The sequence below is a fragment of the Sarcophilus harrisii genome, chromosome 5, assembly GCF_902635505.1.
Source record: "Sarcophilus harrisii chromosome 5, mSarHar1.11, whole genome shotgun sequence".
NCBI lineage: Eukaryota > Metazoa > Chordata > Mammalia > Dasyuromorphia > Dasyuridae > Sarcophilus > Sarcophilus harrisii.
In genome coordinates this window covers 65,556,420-65,576,916 of record NC_045430.1, presented here as the reverse complement: position 1 = coordinate 65,576,916, position 20,497 = coordinate 65,556,420, and the positions used below count along the sequence as shown (strand labels likewise).

The 20,497-nt window shown below is 35.6% G+C and overlaps 1 protein-coding gene across 4 annotated transcripts in view; it reads right to left on the bottom strand.

Annotated features, from left to right (window-relative positions):
- FBH1 (F-box DNA helicase 1) overlaps positions 1 to 20,497 on the bottom strand; it is a 93,215-nt gene that overhangs the window by 41,245 nt on the left and 31,473 nt on the right. For all 4 annotated transcript variants that reach the window (XM_023504663.2, XM_023504662.2, XM_003771368.3 and 1 more), the window contains exons 7-8: positions 12,275 to 12,367; positions 12,026 to 12,120 (exon numbers count right to left, since the gene is read on the bottom strand). In XM_023504663.2, the coding sequence (XP_023360431.1) occupies positions 12,026 to 12,120; positions 12,275 to 12,367 (188 nt within the window). The remainder of the gene's footprint in view (positions 1 to 12,025; positions 12,121 to 12,274; positions 12,368 to 20,497) is intronic.

Below are 20,497 nucleotides of genomic sequence, written 5' to 3'. Positions count from 1 at the left end.
GGAGGACACTGTCTCTAATCCTCCTGATCTCTCCCAACTTTTCCAAAATAGTAATCTTCATGATCTAGGATGGTTTAGGAAACCAAAGGAAGGGTTAAAAAAAAAAAACAAAAACCCACAGCCACACAGAGAAGGAAGGACACTCACTGATCCTAATTAAGCTCACTTAGGACCTTTTCCCCCACCTCCCAAATAAAGTATAAATGAACCTAGGGTAAGCCAGACAGAGCTCTAGTATCTCTGAATTACCTGTGGGAGGGGAGAAAGGAGGGGAACAGACAACTCAAAGCTCCTGTGGGATAGCTCTGTGAAGTGCTGATGCTGGGCCTCGAGAACTAATTTAAAGAGGGACTGGGGGGAAAAAAACCTGGATATAGCTGGGAATCTGTGCAACAATCTACTAAGCCACTGGGACCACCTTTGACTATACCCAAGGAACCCATCCTCAGAGGAGACAGTCATAAAGTGTGTAATCAGGGAAAATGAGCGGGAAAACAAACTCAGGAAAAAAATAAATTCAAAGAACTTAAATCAATAGGGAAAAAAAAATCAACAATAGAAGGAAATAAAGCTTCTTAATTTAGAAAATGAGTTCAGATATCAATGAAAATTGAGAAATTTTGAGAAACAAAGAAAAATGATCCTATACTTGATAAGGCAGAGAATCCTATAAGATTTGAGATACCATGGAACCACAACACTTTTATTATGAGAGCAAATGTATTGCCTTCACAGCAAAAATATAAACAGAATGAAAAACTAGAATCAACAATTAAAAAAACTCACCAAAGAAACAAAAGAGAGAATCTGCAAATATAAATATTAAGAATGCAAATATATAGAAGAGGTTAATTTCAAAGAAAAGCAAAAAGTTAACATTAAAAGAAAATATATGCTCATTATGCAAGCAAAACACATCTTGAAGACAGATTACACAGATCTCACAGAACAACATAAATGACAAAAATCCTCAACACCATGAAGCATGAAATAATAGAACTGCCTAGAACTTCTAAATATTAAAAAAAGGGAATTTCAATTAAAAGAACTGATTCTTTCCAGGGAAAAAAACTTTAGATTACAAATTCCAAGACCCATAATGGTTAAACTTAATAACTCAATTCAGGAAAAAAAAAAAAAGTTTGGTAAGCATTCAGGAAAAAGATGTTCAAATACAAAGGAAAAATCAAATAATACAAGATGGGTGCAAAATAGCACCCATTAGAAAACACAGGATAATAATGTGTTCCAAAGAGTATTGGAATTTCTGAGAGAAGAAACCTTGGGAAGGTTTGCCAATCTTAAGGACTGCATTTTTAAGTAACAAGTCTGTAGCTAGGACTGGGAGACACCCTACAAGTATACTGTTGTAGGGTCACTTATAAGGACATCTTCTTTAATTAATCTTCTTCAAGGCCCTCTGTGATAATCTGCAAATGATTTCCCACTTACTGTCCCTTTAAAGAGTGACAATGGGAGTAGGAATCAGTATTCCTCCCGTGACCCTCTTGGAAAATTGATTGAAATATCTTGGGTGTCGAGGTAGTCTGCCAGTTTAGTTGCAGATGACAAAAGGATAAGCTGTTAAACTGAGTCAAAGTTAGTCAAAAACTGCTAGGGGCTCAGCTAATGAGCTATTCTAGACTAAGTATGACTGTTATTGTATTGCGGTAAATTGCGATTGGCTAATGAAAACCTGTATCAAATAAATTATTAGTTCCACTGGTATCTCTCTCTCTCTCTCTCTTTTTTTTTTAATAGCCTTTTATTTACAGGTTATATGTATGGGTAACTTTACAGCATTAACAATTGCCAAACCTCTTGTTCCAATTTTTCATCTCTTACTCCCCACCCCCTCCCCCAGATGGCAGGATGACCAGTAGATATTAAATATATTAAAATATAAATTAGATACACAATAAGTATACATGACCAAACCGTTATTTTGCTGTACAAAAAGAATCAGACTCTGAAATATTGTACAATTAGCTTGTGAAGGAAATAAAAAATGCAGGTGGACATAAATATAGGGATTGGGAATTCAATGTAATGGTTTTTAGTCATCTCCCAGAGTTCTTTCTCTGGGCGTAGCTGGTTCAGTTCATTACTGCTCCATTGGAAATGATTTGGTTGATCTCATTGCTGAGGATGGCCGGGTCCATCAGAACTGGTCATCATATAGTATTGTTGTTGAAGTATATAATGATCTCCTGGTCCCGCTCATTTCACTCAGCATCAGTTCAGTTAAGTCTCTCCAGGCCTTTCTGAAATCATCCTGTTGGTCATTTCTTACAGAACAATAATATTCCATAATATTCATATACCACAATTTATTCAGCCATTCTCCAACTGATGGGCATCCACTCAGTTTCCAGTTTCTAGCCACTACAAAGAGGGCTGCCACAAACATTCATGCACATACAGGTCCCTTTCCCTTCTTTATAATCTCTTTGGGATATAAGCCCAGTAGTAACACTGCTGGATCAAAGGGTATGCACAGTTTGATAACTTTTTGAGCATAGTTCCAAACTACTCTCCAGAATGGTTGGATTCGTTCACAACTCCACCAACAATGCATCAATGTCCCAGTTTTCCCACATCCCCTCCAACAATCATCATTATTTTTTCCTGTCATCTTAGCCAATCTGACAGGTGTGTAGTGGTATCTTAGAGTTGTCTTAATTTGCATTTCTCTGATTAATAATGACTTGGAGCATCTTTTCATATGACTAGAAATAGTTTCAATTTCTTCATCTGAGAATTGTCTGTTCATATCCTTTGACCATTTTTCAATTGGAGAATGGCTTGATTTTTTTATAAATTAGAGTTAATTCTCTATATATTTTGGAAATGAGGCCTTTATCAGAACCTTTGACTGTAAAAATATTTTCCCAGTTTATTGCTTCCCTTCTAATCTTGTCTGCATTAGTTTTGTTTGTACAAAAACTTTTCAGTTTGGTATAGTCGAAATTTTCTATTTTGTGATCAGTAATGATCTCTAGTTCTTCTTTGGTCATAAATTCCTTCCCCTTCCACAGGTCTGAGAGGTAAACTATCCTGTGTTCCTCTAATTTATTAATAATTTCATTCTTTATGCCTAGGTCATGAACCCATTTTGACCTTATCTTGGTGTACAGTGTTAAGTGTGGATCAATGCCTAGTTTCTGCCATATTAGTTTCCAATTTTCCCAGCAATTTTTGTCAAACAGTAAGTTCTTATCCCAAAAGCTGGGGTCTTTGGGTTTGTCAAAGACTAGGTTGCTATAGTTGTTGACTGTTTTGTCCCTTGAACCTAACCTATTCCACTGATCAACTAATCTATTCCTTAGCCAATACCAAATGGTTTTGGTAACTGCTGCTCTATAATATAATTTTAGATCTGGTACAGCTAAGCCACCTTCATTTGATTTTTTTTTTCATTAATTCCCTTGAAATTCTTGACCTTTTGTTTTTTCATATGAATTTTGTTGTTATTTTTTCTAGGTCATTAAAATAGTTTTTTGGGAGTCTGACTGGTATAGTGCTAAATAAATAGATTAGTTTAGGTAATATTGTCATCTTTATTATATTTGCTCGCCCTATCCAAGAGCATTTAATATTTTTCCAATTGTTAGATCAGACTTAATTTGTGTGAAAAGTAGTCTGTAATTTTGCTCATAAAGTTTCTGATTTTCCCTTGGCAGATAGATTCCTAAATATTTTATATTATCAGTAGTTATTTTAAATGGAATTTCTCTTTGTAACTCTAACTGCTGGGTTTTGTCAGTGATATATAAGAATGCTGATGACTTATGTGGGTTTATTTTATAACCAGCAACTTTGCTAAAGTTGTGGATTATTTCTAATAACTTTTTAGTAGAATCTCTGGGGTTCTCTAAGTATACCATCATATTGTCGGCAAAGAGTGATAATTTGGTTTCCTCATTGTACTGGCATCTCTTACTCACAAATCTTGGCTACAGCAACAAAAATCCCTCTTCTATCTTATTCTATCTTATCCTCCTTCCACTCAGCCTCCTCCTTCTCTTCCTCCTCCTCCTCTTTCTCTTTCTCTTCCTCCTCCTCCTCCTCCTCTTCCTTCTCTTCCTCCTCCTCCTCTTCCTTCTCTTCCTCTTTCTCCTCTTCTTCCTCCTCCTCCTGCTCTTTCTTCATTTGCTCCTCTAATTTATTTTTTTATTTAAAAGAATTTCACTCCACCTGTGAATAGAGAAAGGCCTACCGGCTTAGTGCCTATTCAAGGACCTAACTAATAATGCTGCTATAGGAAATCTAACTTCTTGTGGCTCCCCTGGGGAATAACTAGTCTTCTGACATTTTCCCCTTCAAGACAAGCTTGTTCTGGATATCACTAATAGAAGTTTAATTATTGTTAGAAATCATCATCTGTTTAAGTACCTCTTGATTTCGCACCTGGGGGAAAGTGCACCCCCAAATTTGATGAGCATTCTGCAGCTGCTATTAATCAATTTTAGGCTCTTATTAGAGCAGGGGTCCTCAAACTTTTTAAATAGGGGGCCAGTCCACTGTCCCTCAGACTGTTGAAGGGCCGGACTATAGTAAAAACAAAAACTTTGTTTTGTGGGCCTTTAAATAAAGAAACTTCATAGCCCTGGGTGAGAGAGATAATCTTTCTCAGCTACAGCATCTGGCCCCCGGCCATAGTTTGAGGACCCCTGTCTTAGAGGTATGATACCATTGGAAAGTTAATGGACATTTTACTTTCACCTGAAGACAGCAAATTGTTATACTATATATATATAAAATATATACAACAGATTCCTACAAGCTTATGTCCCACAGATAGGGAAAGCTTACCAATTGGCCCTTACAAGACCCACTCTGGGATCCTGATGACTAGGTGATTTTGCTAAGTTGACACAAGCTAGGGACACTTTGGATACAGCAATGGATAACTGTGCAGCATATCCAAATAACTGGAGTAAGTTTCAGGAACTACCCAAGCAGATAACAACTCCCAACTGCTTTTATAAGCAAACTATATAAAAGTGCAAATATACGCAGGTTTAGATTAACTTAACCCTAGAGATGCCAGAACAGTTAATTCAGGTTTTGTTAAATCAATTTCATCAAGATATTTGTAATTTTTTTCACAAGACCTGCCTGGGATGGCATTGGGAAAAAAAAAAAAAGTCAACTCAAAGCCATCACTCATTAGGGACAAAGATGAAAAGACCCCAAAGGAAAAACCCAAAAAAGAAGCTCCATCCTTTTTAACAATTACCAAAACAATCCTGATTTCATCTCATGAGATGGTATTTTTTTCACTTAAGAGTATTTTTTTGTCCAATTATATAGTTTTCAACATTCATCTTTGTAAGATTTTGAGTTCCAAATTTTTTTTCCCCTCCTTCCCTTCCCTCTCCAAGACAGCAAGCAATCAGATATAGGATATATATGTACAATCATAATAAATATATTTCCATATTAGTCATGTTATGAAAGAAGAATCAGAGCTAAAGGGGAAAACTATGAGAAAGAAAAAACAAAAAATAAATTTTTAAAAATGAAAAGCATTAACTTCAATCTACATTTGGATTCCATATTTCTTTTTCTGGATGTGGATGGCAGTTTCCAACAAGTATTTTGGAACTGTCTTGGATCACTATTTCTGAAAAGAGCAAAATTCATTATAGTTGATCATCACACTATGTTGCTGTTACTGTGTACAAAGTTCTCCTGGTTCTGCTCACTTTATTCAGCATCAGTTCATGTAAAGTCTTTCCAATTTTCTGTGAAACTACCTGCTCATCATGTCTTATAGGACAATAGTATTCCATTACATTGATATACCAGAACTTGTTCAGTAATTGTATATTTTTATTGCCATAAAAGAAGATATTTTAGAAGAGATGGTCAAACAATGATGTGTCATCTGTGTTTTCAAAGTAGAGAGAACTTTGGTACTCCTTATTTCCCAAATAACATTGGGTCTGCCAGACTCTCAAGAGATGGGTTTGCAAGGCCCCTGAGAGAATTGTCAAGACTCCTAAGAGAACCTTTAGCATGAAAGGAAATGACAGGGGCAATGGATGATACTGAAGACCTCTTTATTCTGGATTGTAAATCCTTGCCCATTATCCATGTCTGTGCCTCTCTCCATATTACTCCTGAGGTTGGGAATATTTCTTCTGATTCTTTGATTGACTCTGGTGCCTCTAATTCAATCTTAAATCCAATACCAAGTTTTCAGTATATTCCTATCAGATTTTGAGCAGTTATAGGAATTAAGGGAACACTCCAAGATGTTCCTATGTTAATCACTACAAACTGTCACTATGGGCCCTCTTTCAGTACAACATTATTTTTTATTAATGCCTAAGGTGCCTGTTAATCTGTTAGTGTGAGTTTTTTGTGTAAACTTCTTGTCTTTTTGGAAATTATCCATCTCCTCAATTCTGTAAAGATTCTGATTCCATGATCTCTGTATTAACTGATCTATGAAGATGATTTTATTCTCTTATTCCCAGATTAATCTTATCTTACATAAAAATTTTCTACCAGATATTCCTGATGCTCTATGGGCTAATTCATCCACTAATATTAGACTTTTAAAATCTGCTATCCCCAATAAACTGGGAAAACATTTTTAACAGCTAAAGGTTCTGATAAAGGCCTCATCTCCAAAATATATAGAGAACTGACTCTAATTTATAAGAATTCAAGTCATTCTCCAATTGATAAATGGTCAAAGGATATGAACAGACAATTTTCAGATGAAGAATTTAAAACTATTTCTAGTCATATGAAAAGGTGTTCCAAATCACTGTTGATGAGAGAAATGAAAATTAAGACAACTCTGAGATACCATTACACACCTGTCAGATTGGCTAAGATGACAGGGAAAGATAATGTAGAATGTTGGAGGGGATGTGGGAAAACTGGGACACTAATACATTGTTGGTGGAATTGTGAATACATCCAGCCATTCTGGAGAACAATTTGGAACTATGCTCAAAAAGTTATCAAACTGTGCATACCCTTTGACCCAGCAGTGCTATATGCCACTGGGCTTATATCCCAAAGAGATCTTAAAGGAGGAAAAGGGACCTGTATGTGCAAGAATGTTTGTGGCAACCCTCTTTGTAGTGGCCAGAAACTGGAAACTGAGTGGATGCCCATTAGTTGGAGAATGGCTGAATAAATTGTGGTATATGAATATTATGGAATATTACTGTTCTGTAAGAAATGACCAACAGGATGATTTCAGAAAGGCCTGGAGAGACTTACATGAACTGATGCTGAGTGAAACGAGCAGGGCCAGGAGATCATTATATACTTCAACAACAGTACTTATCAATTCTGATCATCAATATGATCAATTCTGATGGACCTGGCCATCTTCAGCAAAGAGATAAAGCAAATCAGTTCCAATGGAGCAGTAAAGAACTGAATCAGCTACACCCAGCAAAAGAACTCTGGGAGATGACTAAGAACCATTACATTGAATTCCCAATCCCTATATTTTTGCCTTCCTGCATTTTTTATTTCCTTCACAGGCTAATAGTACATTATTTCAGAGTCCGATTCTTTTTGTACAGCAAAATAACTGTTTGGACATGTATACTTATATTGTATTTAATTTATACTTTAACATATTTAACATGTATTGGTCACCCTGCTAGGGAGGGGGTGGGGGAAAGGAGGGAAAAAATTGGAACAAAAGGTTTGGCAATTGTCAATGCTGTAAAATTACCCATGCATAAACTTGTAAATAAAAAGCTATTAAAAATTTTAAAAAAAAAAAGAAAAAGAAAATACACAGTGGACCTGTACTCCTTAAGAGTTTTATAGAACGGTGACATATTTAACATGTATAGGACTGCTTGCCATCTGGGGGAAGGGAGTGGAGGGAGGGAGGGAAAAAATCGTAACTGAAGTGAGTGCAAGGGATAATGTTGTTAAAAAAAAGAAAATTACCCTGGCATGGGTTCTGTCAATAAAAAGTTATAATTATTAAAAAAAAAAAAAGTGAGAAAAAAAAAGTTTATAGAAAGCTCCATCTTCTCCAAGTCGTTACAAAAAGATCTAGCTTCCATTGCTTTAAAAGGTTCCACTTTGATTCAGTATGTCGATGACCTCTTCTTAACCTCTCCTATACCAGAATTGCCAAAAAGAAAGTCAACATCTGCAATTTCATCAATAAGGCCATAAAGTTTCCAAACGTAAGAGCCAATAGTGCTTCCCACTGGTGAAACACTTGAGCTTCAGATAGCCAACCTTCCTTCCTGCCTGCATTTCCACTTCCTTACTATTAGGATTACCATTCATTTGTTCTAACTTATATCAGCTGGTGTCCTGGTGGTTCTTTTTTTGTAGTCCTAATAATGTAATATGTTATCAAAATGCTGGTCCAGGTGGTATTGTGGCTTATGTCACTTTTTGGGGACTTCAACACAGACCTCTAACTTAAGTCTTTTGTCCATAATGCCTTCTCTCCCATTTCAACAGTCTGTTAGTAGTTACTCTGCTATTAGACAAAATTATATGAACCAATTCACAAAAATTGTGATCTTACCACTACAGTCCTGACAATCCCAACACCTCCATTACCTATGGATAATAGTTTTTACTGATCATTTTGTCCATTTCCAGGAAAATAGCCATTGGCTATTTTGCTGACTTTGACGAGAAACTATTATTGATAAAAATACGAAACAAGGATTTCTGACCTTGGTAGAAGTCAAATTTTCCAAAACTAAAATATTAATCAAAACCACAAATCCCGAATACTCAGTAGAATATGGAACTGAAAGAATTTTTTCTAAAACCGAAAAAGTATACTTTGAAAAAGAGAAGGGTAAATGTGTTTTTCAAACTACAAATATAAAACAGTAATCAAGAATCAAAGGGTAAATTGTGAAACTGATTATTAACTGATTAAAACTTGAGTTTTGGTCATCACTACAACCAATTTCTAGGTTTAGCTTTGGATTTATTTTATTTTGTATAAGCCTTGGCAAAAATGTTTGCAAGAGACTAGAGAGGAGAAAATGCACACAACTGAGACTGAGCCTGCTCTAACTGCAAAGGAGGGTCTTTGATCACTGAGGGATCACTGTCTCTATGACTGATAATTTCTAGCTTTGCCAATAGCTTATCTCAGACTTTTGTTTCAGTTTCTCTCAATGGCAGACTTATCACAACACATTACTGCATTCCTCCTCAAACTTCCTAATAGTTCCCCTCCCTCCCTCCACTCTCTCAACTAAGAGCCTCACTTCATGTTTTCCAATGAAAACTGAGGCACTTTGTCATGAACTCCCTCTTTCTCTGATTATTTCTTCTGTCTCCATTGCTGGATCCTTCTCAAGATCACACCCTCTCACCAAGTGGCCCTCAGTCCCTGCTATTTCACTTGTTGATCTATCTCATCCCATGGACTGACATATCAATCTTTGCTGCTGATTTCCAAATCTACTTATGTGACCTGAATTTCAAGGGATACTTCCCATCTCACATTTCCAACTGCCTTTCAGGTATTTCAAAGTAGATGTCAGGAAACATCTTAAACTTATTATGTCTAAAACAGAACTCATTCTCCTCATAAACTCTTCTCCCTTCCTATTTTTCCAGTAAAGTTAACACCAACTAGGTTAATTCAAGAGCCATCATGGACTTCTCCCTATCTCCCCAAGCTGTTGACAAAGCCATCTAACTCCTGACACCAGGACTTTAACTAGAGTCTGCTGGTGGATCTGCCTCCAGGCTCTCTCATCCCAAGACATGCTCCATTCAGCTACCAAAGTGATATTCCTACAATGCAGGTCTGATTATATCACCCTCCACTCGATAAACCACAGTGGCTTCCTATTGCCTCCAGGAGCAAACACAAAATGCTCTGAGATTGAAAACCCTTCATAATCCACCCACACACCCACACAATTTTTTTAATATCTTACTCCCTAATATGTAATTTTTATCCAGTGACACTGGTCTCCTGGATGTTCCAGAAACAAGATGTCCCATCTTGTTTCATTAATGAATGCTCTTATGGGTTTAAAAAAATAAAATAAGTCAGTGAAAGGAAATGGGGACCTTGTACTGGGTGTGGTCTGGGGAGAATTGATTCTTGAAAAGTCCATTCTTCCCACCTCAGAAGGGAGAAGCTACAAGTCCTTTGAGTAGGTGGCACCTGGAGGAGTGGGAAAGCATAGACTAAGAGGTTTTGAAGCAAAGGTAGGAAAAAAAGTAACTGGCAGAGGGTAGAGATGAGCAGTGGGCTGTGTAATCATGTGATGGATGAAGGGCAATGTGAAGGGAGAGGAACTCTCCCATAGGGCAGTCTCCTCTGATACCTACATAAGCAGCACTGTTTTAAGGGTGAGGCACAATGGGAAAAGGGGAACCATGGGGCCAGCTCTATGTAACAGGGGCAAAACTACTTAGAGGTAAAAGCCGGAAATTACTACTTTGGCCATTCTGATTACAAGAGGTATACAGAGAATAGAGAGAGAGACCAAATTATCATAGGAGTCATGAATCAGAGGATAAGAGTCTAAAGTAGATAGAAAAAGAGGACAGGTAATGAAGAATAAGAAAAATTATTTTTGGAAAGGAGCACCAAAAAAGGAAATTAAAAAACGAACGGGACAAGTTGAAGGGAAGAGTAAATAAGAGAAATTTACTTGACTAAAAGGAAAAAAGTGAGGAAAAAAGTATATAAACAGGTAAAAGCAAGAGAAAAAAGGAAACTAATTAGGAACACTCTAAAGGAAAAGAGATTACAAACAAGAAGGAAATCAGAAGAAGAGCCAAAAAGAAACAAAGTAACTGAAGGAAAATAGTACTATGCTTACAGCAGGGGGGGAAAAAAAAAAACCTTGTCTGGGAAAATATATTAAGAGACAAATGAAGGAAAATGTTAATGGATTAAACAATCCAATAAAATGAAAATGAGTGACAGATTGGATAAGAAAACAAAATCATACAAAACATGATGCTTATAAAAAAACATTTAAAAAACAAAAGGCATACACACAAGATAAAACCAGGGAGTAGAGAAAATTTAAAAAAAAAAATAAAAAAAAGGAATTACAAACTTGCTATCTGACAAAGTAAAAATAAGCATTCAAAAAAATAAAATAAAAAGGGATAGACAAGGAAAATATGCTGAAAGGAATCACAGCTAACAGGCCAATATCAGTAATAAACTTAGCATCCAAATTCATAAAGAAAATATTATCTAGTCACAAAAAGTCACAGAAAGTAATACAACTGTGATAGGAGACTTTAATGTTTCAGTTTTGGATAAATTAACAAATATAAACAAAAAGGGAATATAGGAAACTGAAGAAAATGCCAGAAAAACATTACCACCTTAAGTCTACAAAATCAGCAATACAATAAATCAATCCCTGATATGTAGCATTTGCCAATGTCCATGGTATAAATACTCACTCTAAAAATTTAACTATTGGCTTAAAGTTGGGTCCAGCACAAACCTGAATAGAGTTTACATTGTATTAAGGACATGTATACAGATAAATATAGTTATTTTAGCGGAGAGAGGACTTAACAACTATGGAGTACAAAAAAGACCTTGAAAAGGAACTTGGATAAGAGATAAGACTAAAGAAATTAGGGCTTTAAAGTGGTAGAGTTTAGAAAGGGGTACATCCACAGAAGGGACAGCAAAATAGCAAGTAGATAAAAAGAAATTGAAAATGTAAGATAAAAAAGGTAACTAAATTGCTCATCTACTTTCATAAATTTGATTTCTATGAATATTACCACATTAGAAGAATCAGATCTATGTCAGTGCTAACGTATCCCAAATCATTAAGATTGGAACCAAAAATGAAATGGAGAGAGCAGATTAGTCTTAAATACAGACTCCCACCCCACAACTAATAATGGGGCTGTATAGGAATTACAAATCCATTCACACAGATCTCTATCTTCCACATAAAAGAGAGTACAGAATACATACATGACTGCATACTTAAATTTGGAAGGCATGGGTGGGGCAAAAAGAAAGGGAAGATTGGAAAGCAAATTCTCTAACCTGCAAAAGCCATAATTTTCATCACTTGGAGAGGTTTGATCTCGTGGTTCAGGATTTTTTTCTGTTCATGTGTTAACTGAATGATCACTTTCTTCCTGAAATCAATAGAGAAAAACTAAAAAAGGAAGGGATTGAAAATAATAACATACACAGATTCTACACACATAGACACACACACAAGCAGATAGGCAGCAGGCTTGTGAACATATACTGACATTAAAATCCTTTCAATATGAAAAAAATATTTACCCTTGCATAGTGGGAGTTTCCTCTTTGACCCCAATTGCCTGAAATCTCGAATTTTCTTGAAGGTATAGGCAACAGGAGATGTTGTAATGAATCCTGATTTTAAAAAAAAAAAAAAAAAGACAATCAATTAATTGATTTATTCAAGTCTGGGAGCCAGAAGACCTGGATCCTATGACTCCATTCTGCAAGTCACTGGCCCCCTCTGAACTTAAATTTTCTCACTGAAAAAAACAAGTCTAGCTAGATAGGCTCTCTAAGATCCCTTAAAGATTTAAAGTGCTATAAAATACTTAATATTAACTCTTTTTCTAGTTATGATGCAAAATTGTACTATTTTCAAAATGCCCCGCCAAAAACATTGAACACACAGCAGAATAAAACAAAACCTATCAAAAAAAAACCCTGAAAAATTTGAATAACAACAAAAAAATCTGGCCAGAAGTATAATGCTAGAAACAATGTATTTATTTTTATCTAAAACCATGAAAGGGAAAACTAAACAAATGAAGCCCTCTAGGAATCGTAACTAGAATATACACTATGACACTACAAGACAACTTGGTGATAAAACAGATCTGAAATGTAGACTCTATACCTAAAAATGCAACAAATTCAACAATTTTATCAAATATTTATTAAATGAATATTATGTACGATGTAAACTTTCGGGATGCAGGAACTGTTCCGTAGCAAGTGTTTTAATAAAAGCTTGTTTATTGAATTTCAGGCTCTGTGATAGGTAACAGGGACACAATAATAATAATAAAAAAAAAAAAATGGCAGAGCCTACTTTCCAGGGGCTTAAAATCTAACTGAAGGTAATGGGAAGGACATTTTGGATAAAACTTTCACACTAATGCACATACAAAGCAAAAGATAAAAAGGAAAAACAGAATATCCAGGCAAATAGTCTAAAAAAACTTTAGGGAGAAGAGGTCTTTTTTGACTTAAGGTGATCAGAGAAGACTTCTTAGAGAAAGACATAAATGAGCACAGGATTTACAGGATGGATTTCAAAAGTCAGAAAAGGTATTTAAGTTTTTCTCTATAGGCAATAGGGAAACATTAACAGTTTCTGAGCAGGTGAATGACATGGTCTTATCTTCACAGTAAAAAAAAAAGCGTTTTGATAGCTGTGGGAAGGATAGAATGGAGTGGAATGAAGGCAGAGATGCCATTTAAGAGGCTAGTGTCTATTTCTAGTCATATGAAAAGATGCTCCAAGTCATTATTAATCAGAGAAATGCAAATTAAGACAACTCTAAGATACCACTACACACCTGTCAGATTGGCTAAGATGACAGGAAAAAATAATGATGATTGTTGGGGGGATGCGGAAAACTGGGACATTGATGCATTGTTGGTAGAGTTGTGAACTAATCCAACCATTTTGAGAGTAGTTTGATCTATGCTCAAAAGTTATCAAACTGTGCATACCCTTTGATCCAGCAGTGTTACTACTGGGATTATATCCCAAAGAGATTATAAAGAAGGGAAAGGGACCTGTATGTGCATGAATGTTGTGGCAGCCTTTTGTAGTGGTAAAACTGAAACTGAATGGATGTCCATCAGTTGGAGAATGGCTGAATAAATTGTGGTATATGAATATTATGGAATATTACTGTTCTGTAAGAAATGACCAACAGGATAATTTCAGAAAGGCCTGGAGAGACTTACATGAACTGATGCTGAGTGAAATGAGCAGGACCAGGAGATCATTATATACTTCAACAACAATACTATATGATGACCAGTTCTGATGGATCAGTGCCTTCTCGCAAATCTAGATCAACCAAATCATTTCTAATGGAGCAGTAATGAACTGAACTAGCTATGCCCAGAAAAGAACTCTGGGAGATGACTAAAACCATTACATTGAATTCTAACCCTATATTTATGCCCACCTGCATTTTTGATTTCCTTCAGTAATTGTACAATATTTCAGAGTCTTGATTCTTTGTACAGCAAAATAACGTTATTGTAGGTATACTTATTGTGTATCTAAGTTATATTTTAATATATTTAACATCTACTGGTCATCCTGCCATCTAGGGGAGGGGTGGGGTGGGTAGAGGTGAAAATTGAAAAGAGGTTTGGCAACTGTTAATGCTGTAAAGTTACCCATGTATATATCCTGTAAATAAAAGGCTATTAAATTTAAAAAAAAAAAAAAAAAAAAAAAAAGAGGCTAGTGTCAATATTACTAGTCTAAATAGGCAAAAGGTTACAAGGACCTGTATTAGAAAGGAGATTGGATGCAAAATGAGTCTCATCCTAGATGACTTTCATCCAATTCTCTTTTATCTCAATGGGTCTTAAAACATACATACATTTCATGTAGTTGGTATTTAGAAATGAAATCCCATTTAAAGTAGTCTGCATTTTTCAAAGGCAAGAAACTATATCAACTGCAAGATATTGTCACCGTGCACGAATGTTTGTGGCAGCCCTTTTTGTAGTGGCTAGAAACTGGAAACTGAGTGGATGCTCATCAGTTGGAGAATGGTTGAATAAATTGTGGTATATGAAAATTATGGAATATTACTGTTCTGTAAGAAATGACCAACAGGATGATTTCAAAAAGGCCTGGAGAGACTTACACGAACTGATGCTGAGTGAAATGAGCAGGACCAGGAGATCATTATATACTTCAACAAATACTATATGATGACCAGTTCTGATGGACCTGGCCATCCTCAAAGGAGATCAACCAAATCATTTCCAATGGAGCAGTAATGAACTGAACTAGCTATGCCCAGAGAAAGAACTCTGGGAGATGACTAAAACCATTACATTGAATTCTAATCCCTATATTTATGCCTACCTGCATTTTTGATTTCCTTCATGCTTAATTGTACCATATTTCAGAGTCTGATTCTTTTGTACAGCAAAATAACGGTTTGGTCATGTATACTATTGTGTATCTAATTTATATTTTAATATATTTAACATCTACTGGTCATCCTGCCATCTGGGAGGGGGGGGGGTAAGAGGTGAGAAATTGGAACAAGAGGTTTGGCAATTGTTAATGCTGTAAAGTTACCCATGCATATAACCTGTAAATAAAAGGCTATTAAAAAAAAAAAAAGATATTGTCACCTTATAATTTAAAACTTCAAAACAAAATGGCATTAAGGACTCATTATGACTGGGGAGGGTGAGGGAGAGAGAAAAGTCTCCATTGCTAGATTATCAGCCATACTGAGTCTGTTCCTGAGTGTCTGCTCCTAAAAGTCTATCCTATTCTTTTTGCTTTTACATTCTGAATGACCTTAACAGCTCACATCTCTATTTAAACTCCCAGATTTGTGCCAACACTGTTTTCTCTCCCGAGTTGTAGTGTCACCTCATAAAGGACCTATGGGGTTTTCAATTGGATGGATCAAACGTATCTCAATCATGATACGTATCTCAATCAAGTCAAAAGAGAATTTATCTTTTCACAAAAAATTCACTCCCTTCTAAACATCCCTATATTTGTTGAGAACACCATTGAAGGAAAAAGAAAACCTCATCATCCTCCTAGTTACCCAGACTTCAATTCTGCCTTTGATTCCTGACACACTGCCTCAATGTCCATATTTAGTTACTTCTTATGTCTTATAAATCCCCACTCTACAACATCACTCAAATTCTCCCTCCTTTCCATTCTCGTGACCACTGCTCGAATTCTGAGGATGTTTCTCCTTGCCTCAAGTTGCTGTTTCCAGTCCGACCTCTACATGAGAGACCTAGTTGAAGAAATCTGACCATGCCACTCCCCCAACCAAAACCCTCCAGGGTCTATCACTTCCAGGAAGAAGGCCTGCCTCTCCATCAGGCGCTCCACAGCCTGGATCCAGCACTGCTAGGCTTACTGTGCACTCTCTTCTTCGTGTAGCCTACATTTCAGCCAAATTGGCCTTTGATCCTTGGCACACGACATTGTGCTCTCCCCAACCCAGACTGGCAGGCAGGCCTTCCTCAGTAAGCTCCTGGAATAGGGCCCATTTCATTCTCATCACCATATCATTAGCAACTAGTACCCAACTTAACATTCGTTGACTTACTAATCTGTCTCTTACAGGTTCCTTAGTCTCTTTTCAAAACTCAGATCAAATGTTTCACCTTCCAAGAAGTTTGACTTAATAACCTCCAGGTGCGAGTATTACAAACAATATACACATATTATCTCTCATTTACTTTGTGTAGTTATGTATGTAAAAGGTAGATGATATAAATTCCTGATCCCAGGAGCAAAAAGACCGGAGTTCAAATATGCTTCTGAAACAAACTGGCTCTGTGAAGACGGTGTTCCAGACAATTCCCTACATACACAATAGAGAGGTGATGATCTGCATTGGTAAAGGTTTCCTCATCCAGGAGTTCCCTATAATAAGTAAATCACAGGTATAGCTTCTTTCTCTAATTTATTAAATGTGTCTGTTGTAGTTGCTTCCCATTACAGAATTTAAATTTTTTTGAGGGCAGGTTATTTTTGTTGTTATGCCCTAACATAGGCCCTTATTTAAAAACTTACTGACTAATCCAGCAAAAAAAAAAAAAAAAAAAAAAATTAAGGAGGATCAATCAGGTAAAAGTAGGACAAAGGGATGCCAAGGAACATTTAGCCTAAGAAAAGACCATCAGGAAATCACATTAGAGAAAGTTTATTTAGATGACTCAATTGGACACAAGGTCTGAGTGTAGTTCCATTATATTATGAACTTAAAAGATGAATATAAAGGGAAGGAAAGAGGAATAAAAAGAGAGGAGACAAAGTAAAGATGGAAAAATTTATCTCACATCATTAGGGTACAAGTAGGCAACAACTTTAACAGGGAGAAATAAATGAGAGGATAAGGGGACATTTGAACCTCATTTATCTAAACTGGTAAAAGGAGAGAAAACACATACAGTTTAAAACAGAAATATATGTCACAACCGAAAAAAAGGAAGTAAAGAGGAGAACAAAGAAAGAGGAAAGGATTAATCTTGAAAAAAACCAAAAAAAAAAAAATTTCTAAAGGAGGATGGAATTTGAACAGAGGCTTAAAATAAAGGATAAGAACCAGTTATTGAGCCCAGAGTGAGAGAAAAAGAAGAGAGGCAAAGGGGAAAAGAATCAGATTATACCAAACCTAGAGCACTGACAAACCTCGCTTGCCACCTTCTTTATAAAGACAGGTTGGCAGACAAAGAGAAAAAAAATCTATGAGAACAGGATGGCATCATAAATGCGAATGTCAACAGAATGAAAATAAATATAGAAGGACAGCGGAATGACTTAGAAAGCAGAATTCAACAATATGTTGTATGTAAAATGTACTTGAAACAGAAAGACACAAATATATAGTTGAGATAAGGGACTGGAACAAATTCTATTAGATTTAGTTGAAATTTAAAGAAAAAAAAAAGGCAAGGGTAGTAATCACCACCTCAAATACATTAAGAGCTAATATTACCAAGTACCTACTATCCCACACCCTTCAAATTGGCAAAGTTGACAAAAAAGGAAAATAAAAAATGCTGAAGGGACTGTAAGAAAGCAAGTACTCTTGATAAAACTGTGGACTCATCTAGTCATTCTTAAAAAAAAATTTGGAACTATGACCAAAAGGCAGCCCAGAGATCAAAGCAAATAGGATTCATATGTACAAAAATATTTATAGTAGCTCTGTGGTGGCAAAGTACTGGGAACTGAGGAAATATTCATCAATTTGGGAATGGCTGAACAAAGTATTTCATCACATTGGACATTTCATAATATCATGCTGTAAGAAATAAAGAATGGGATGGTTTCAGATAAACCTGAGGGGACTTATTTAAAATGATGCAGAATGAAATAAGCAGAAGTAAGAGGATAATTTATACAATAACAATTTTGTAAAGACAATAAACTTTGAAAGACTTAAGAACTTTGATGATCACAATGACCAACCATGATTCTAGAAGACTCAACAGAGGTGAGGGCATACATTGAGACATAATTGTTTTGGACATTTTCAAATTGAGGTTTTTTGTCTGACTGTTTGGACAAAGGGAAAAGGTTAGCTATAAAGGAATGAAGACAGGAGGAGTAGAAGTTGCTTTTTAAATTTTTATTTTAAAAAATGTAACTTATTTTCAGACATAAATGCACTTACATTTTGATTGACTATACTTGTTTGGTTAAATGGAGGAGGTGGTTCTAAGAAAAGAACTGGAGTTAGTAGAAAGTGAAAGAGGTACCCCCAAAAAAAGCCATCATATGGGCTCTTTTCAACAACGAGAAGATTCAGGCCTGTCCCAATGATCTTCTGATGATGACAGCCATCTACACCTAGAGAGAGAACTGTGGGAACTGAGGGTGATCACAACATAGCATTTTCACTCTTTTTTGTTGTAGTATGCTTGAATTTAATTTCTTTTCTTTACTTTTTGATCTGATTTTTCTTGGGCAGCAAGATAATTGTATAAATATGTATGCCTATATTGGATTTAACAAATATTTTTACCATGTTTAACATATATTGAATAATATGCCATCGAGGGGAAGGAGGGGTAAAGTTGAAACACAAGGTTTTTCAAGGATCAATATTGAAAAAATTATCCTTGCATATGTTTTGAAAATAAAAAATTTCAATAAATTTTTAATAAGCCATCAATAAAACTCTCCTTCAAGGATATCTGATTTGATTATGAAATGCAAAATGGATAATTCTGATTACATTCAATTAAAAAGATTTTGCACAAACAAAACCAATGTAGCCAAGATTACAACAGAAGCAGAAAGCTGCAAACAAGTTTTACAGCCAGTATTTCTGATAATTTCTCAAATATATAAAAATCTGAGTCAAATTTATATATAAGTCATTCCCCAGTTAATGGTCAAAAAATATGAACAGATAATTTTCTGATGGAGAAATTAAAGCTATCTAAAGTCATATGGAAAAATGCTCTAAATCACTTGATTAGAATAATGCAAATTAAACAACTCTGAGGTACCATCTCACACTAATCAGACTGGCTAAGATGACAGGAAAAGGTAATGATAAATACTGGAGGGGATGTAGGAAAACTGGGACACTAATGCACTACTGGTGGACTTGTGAAGTGATCTAACCATTCTGGAAAACAATTTGGAATTTAGCCCAAAGGGCTATCAAACTATGTGTATCTTTTGATCCAGCAGTATTACTACTGGTTCTGTATCCCAAAGAAATTATAAAAGGGAGAAAAGGACCCACACGTGCAAAAATGTTTGTAACATCTCTTTCTGTGGTGGCAAGGAATTGGAAATTGGGAGGAAGCCCATCAGTTATGACATATGAATGTAATGGAATATTATTGTTCTATAAGAAATGAACAGGCTGATTTATGAAGTGAGCAGAACCTGGAGAACATAGTACACAGCACCAGCAAGATAATGTGATGATCAACTATGATATACTTAGTTCTTCTCAACAATACAGTGATCTAAGATAATTCCAATAGACTTGGGATGGAAAATGCCATGTTCAGCCAGAGAGAGAGAGAGAACTATGGAAATTGAATGTGGATCAAAACACAGTATTTTCACCTTTTCTTTTATTTTTCCTCATGTTTTTTCCCTTTTGTTCAGATTTTCCTTTTAGAACATGACTAATATGGAAATATGTTTAAAATTATTGTACATGTATAACCTATACTAGTTTGCTTTCTGCCTTGGGAAGGAGGAAGGTAAGAGAGGGAGAAAAAAGTTGGAATTCAAAATCTGACAAAAATGAATGCCGAAAACTATCTTCATATATAATTAGAAAAATAAAAAACTATTGAAATTTTAAAAAAAGAAAAAAAAAAAAAAAAAAAAAAAAAAGCCCGTCCAGTGTCAGACATTTCCTTTAAAAAAAAAAAAGTCTGGTTTGCATTTTAGGGTAGGTCCCTATTCTCAAACAAAGAGCACTTCTTGGTCTCATGAGAGAAAGAAGGTCATTGTTAGCCTCCATTACCAAATGTCCAATCAATCATATTGTTTCCTGCCCTCAGTTCTGTACCCATTCATGTTGCTTTTAATCCCATGATGCCATCTACCCTGTTCTACACTCCACAAAACCTACAATGGAGGTAATCCATTGACCATTTACTTATAGTAGCATGACCATACTAACAAACGATATCTCGGGCAGAGATCTGCCTCAGATTATACCCTTTTGTTAAATCTCAAATATGACAGTACTAAAGTGTCTATATTTGTGTATGATAACTTCATTTTAAAAATTGTAA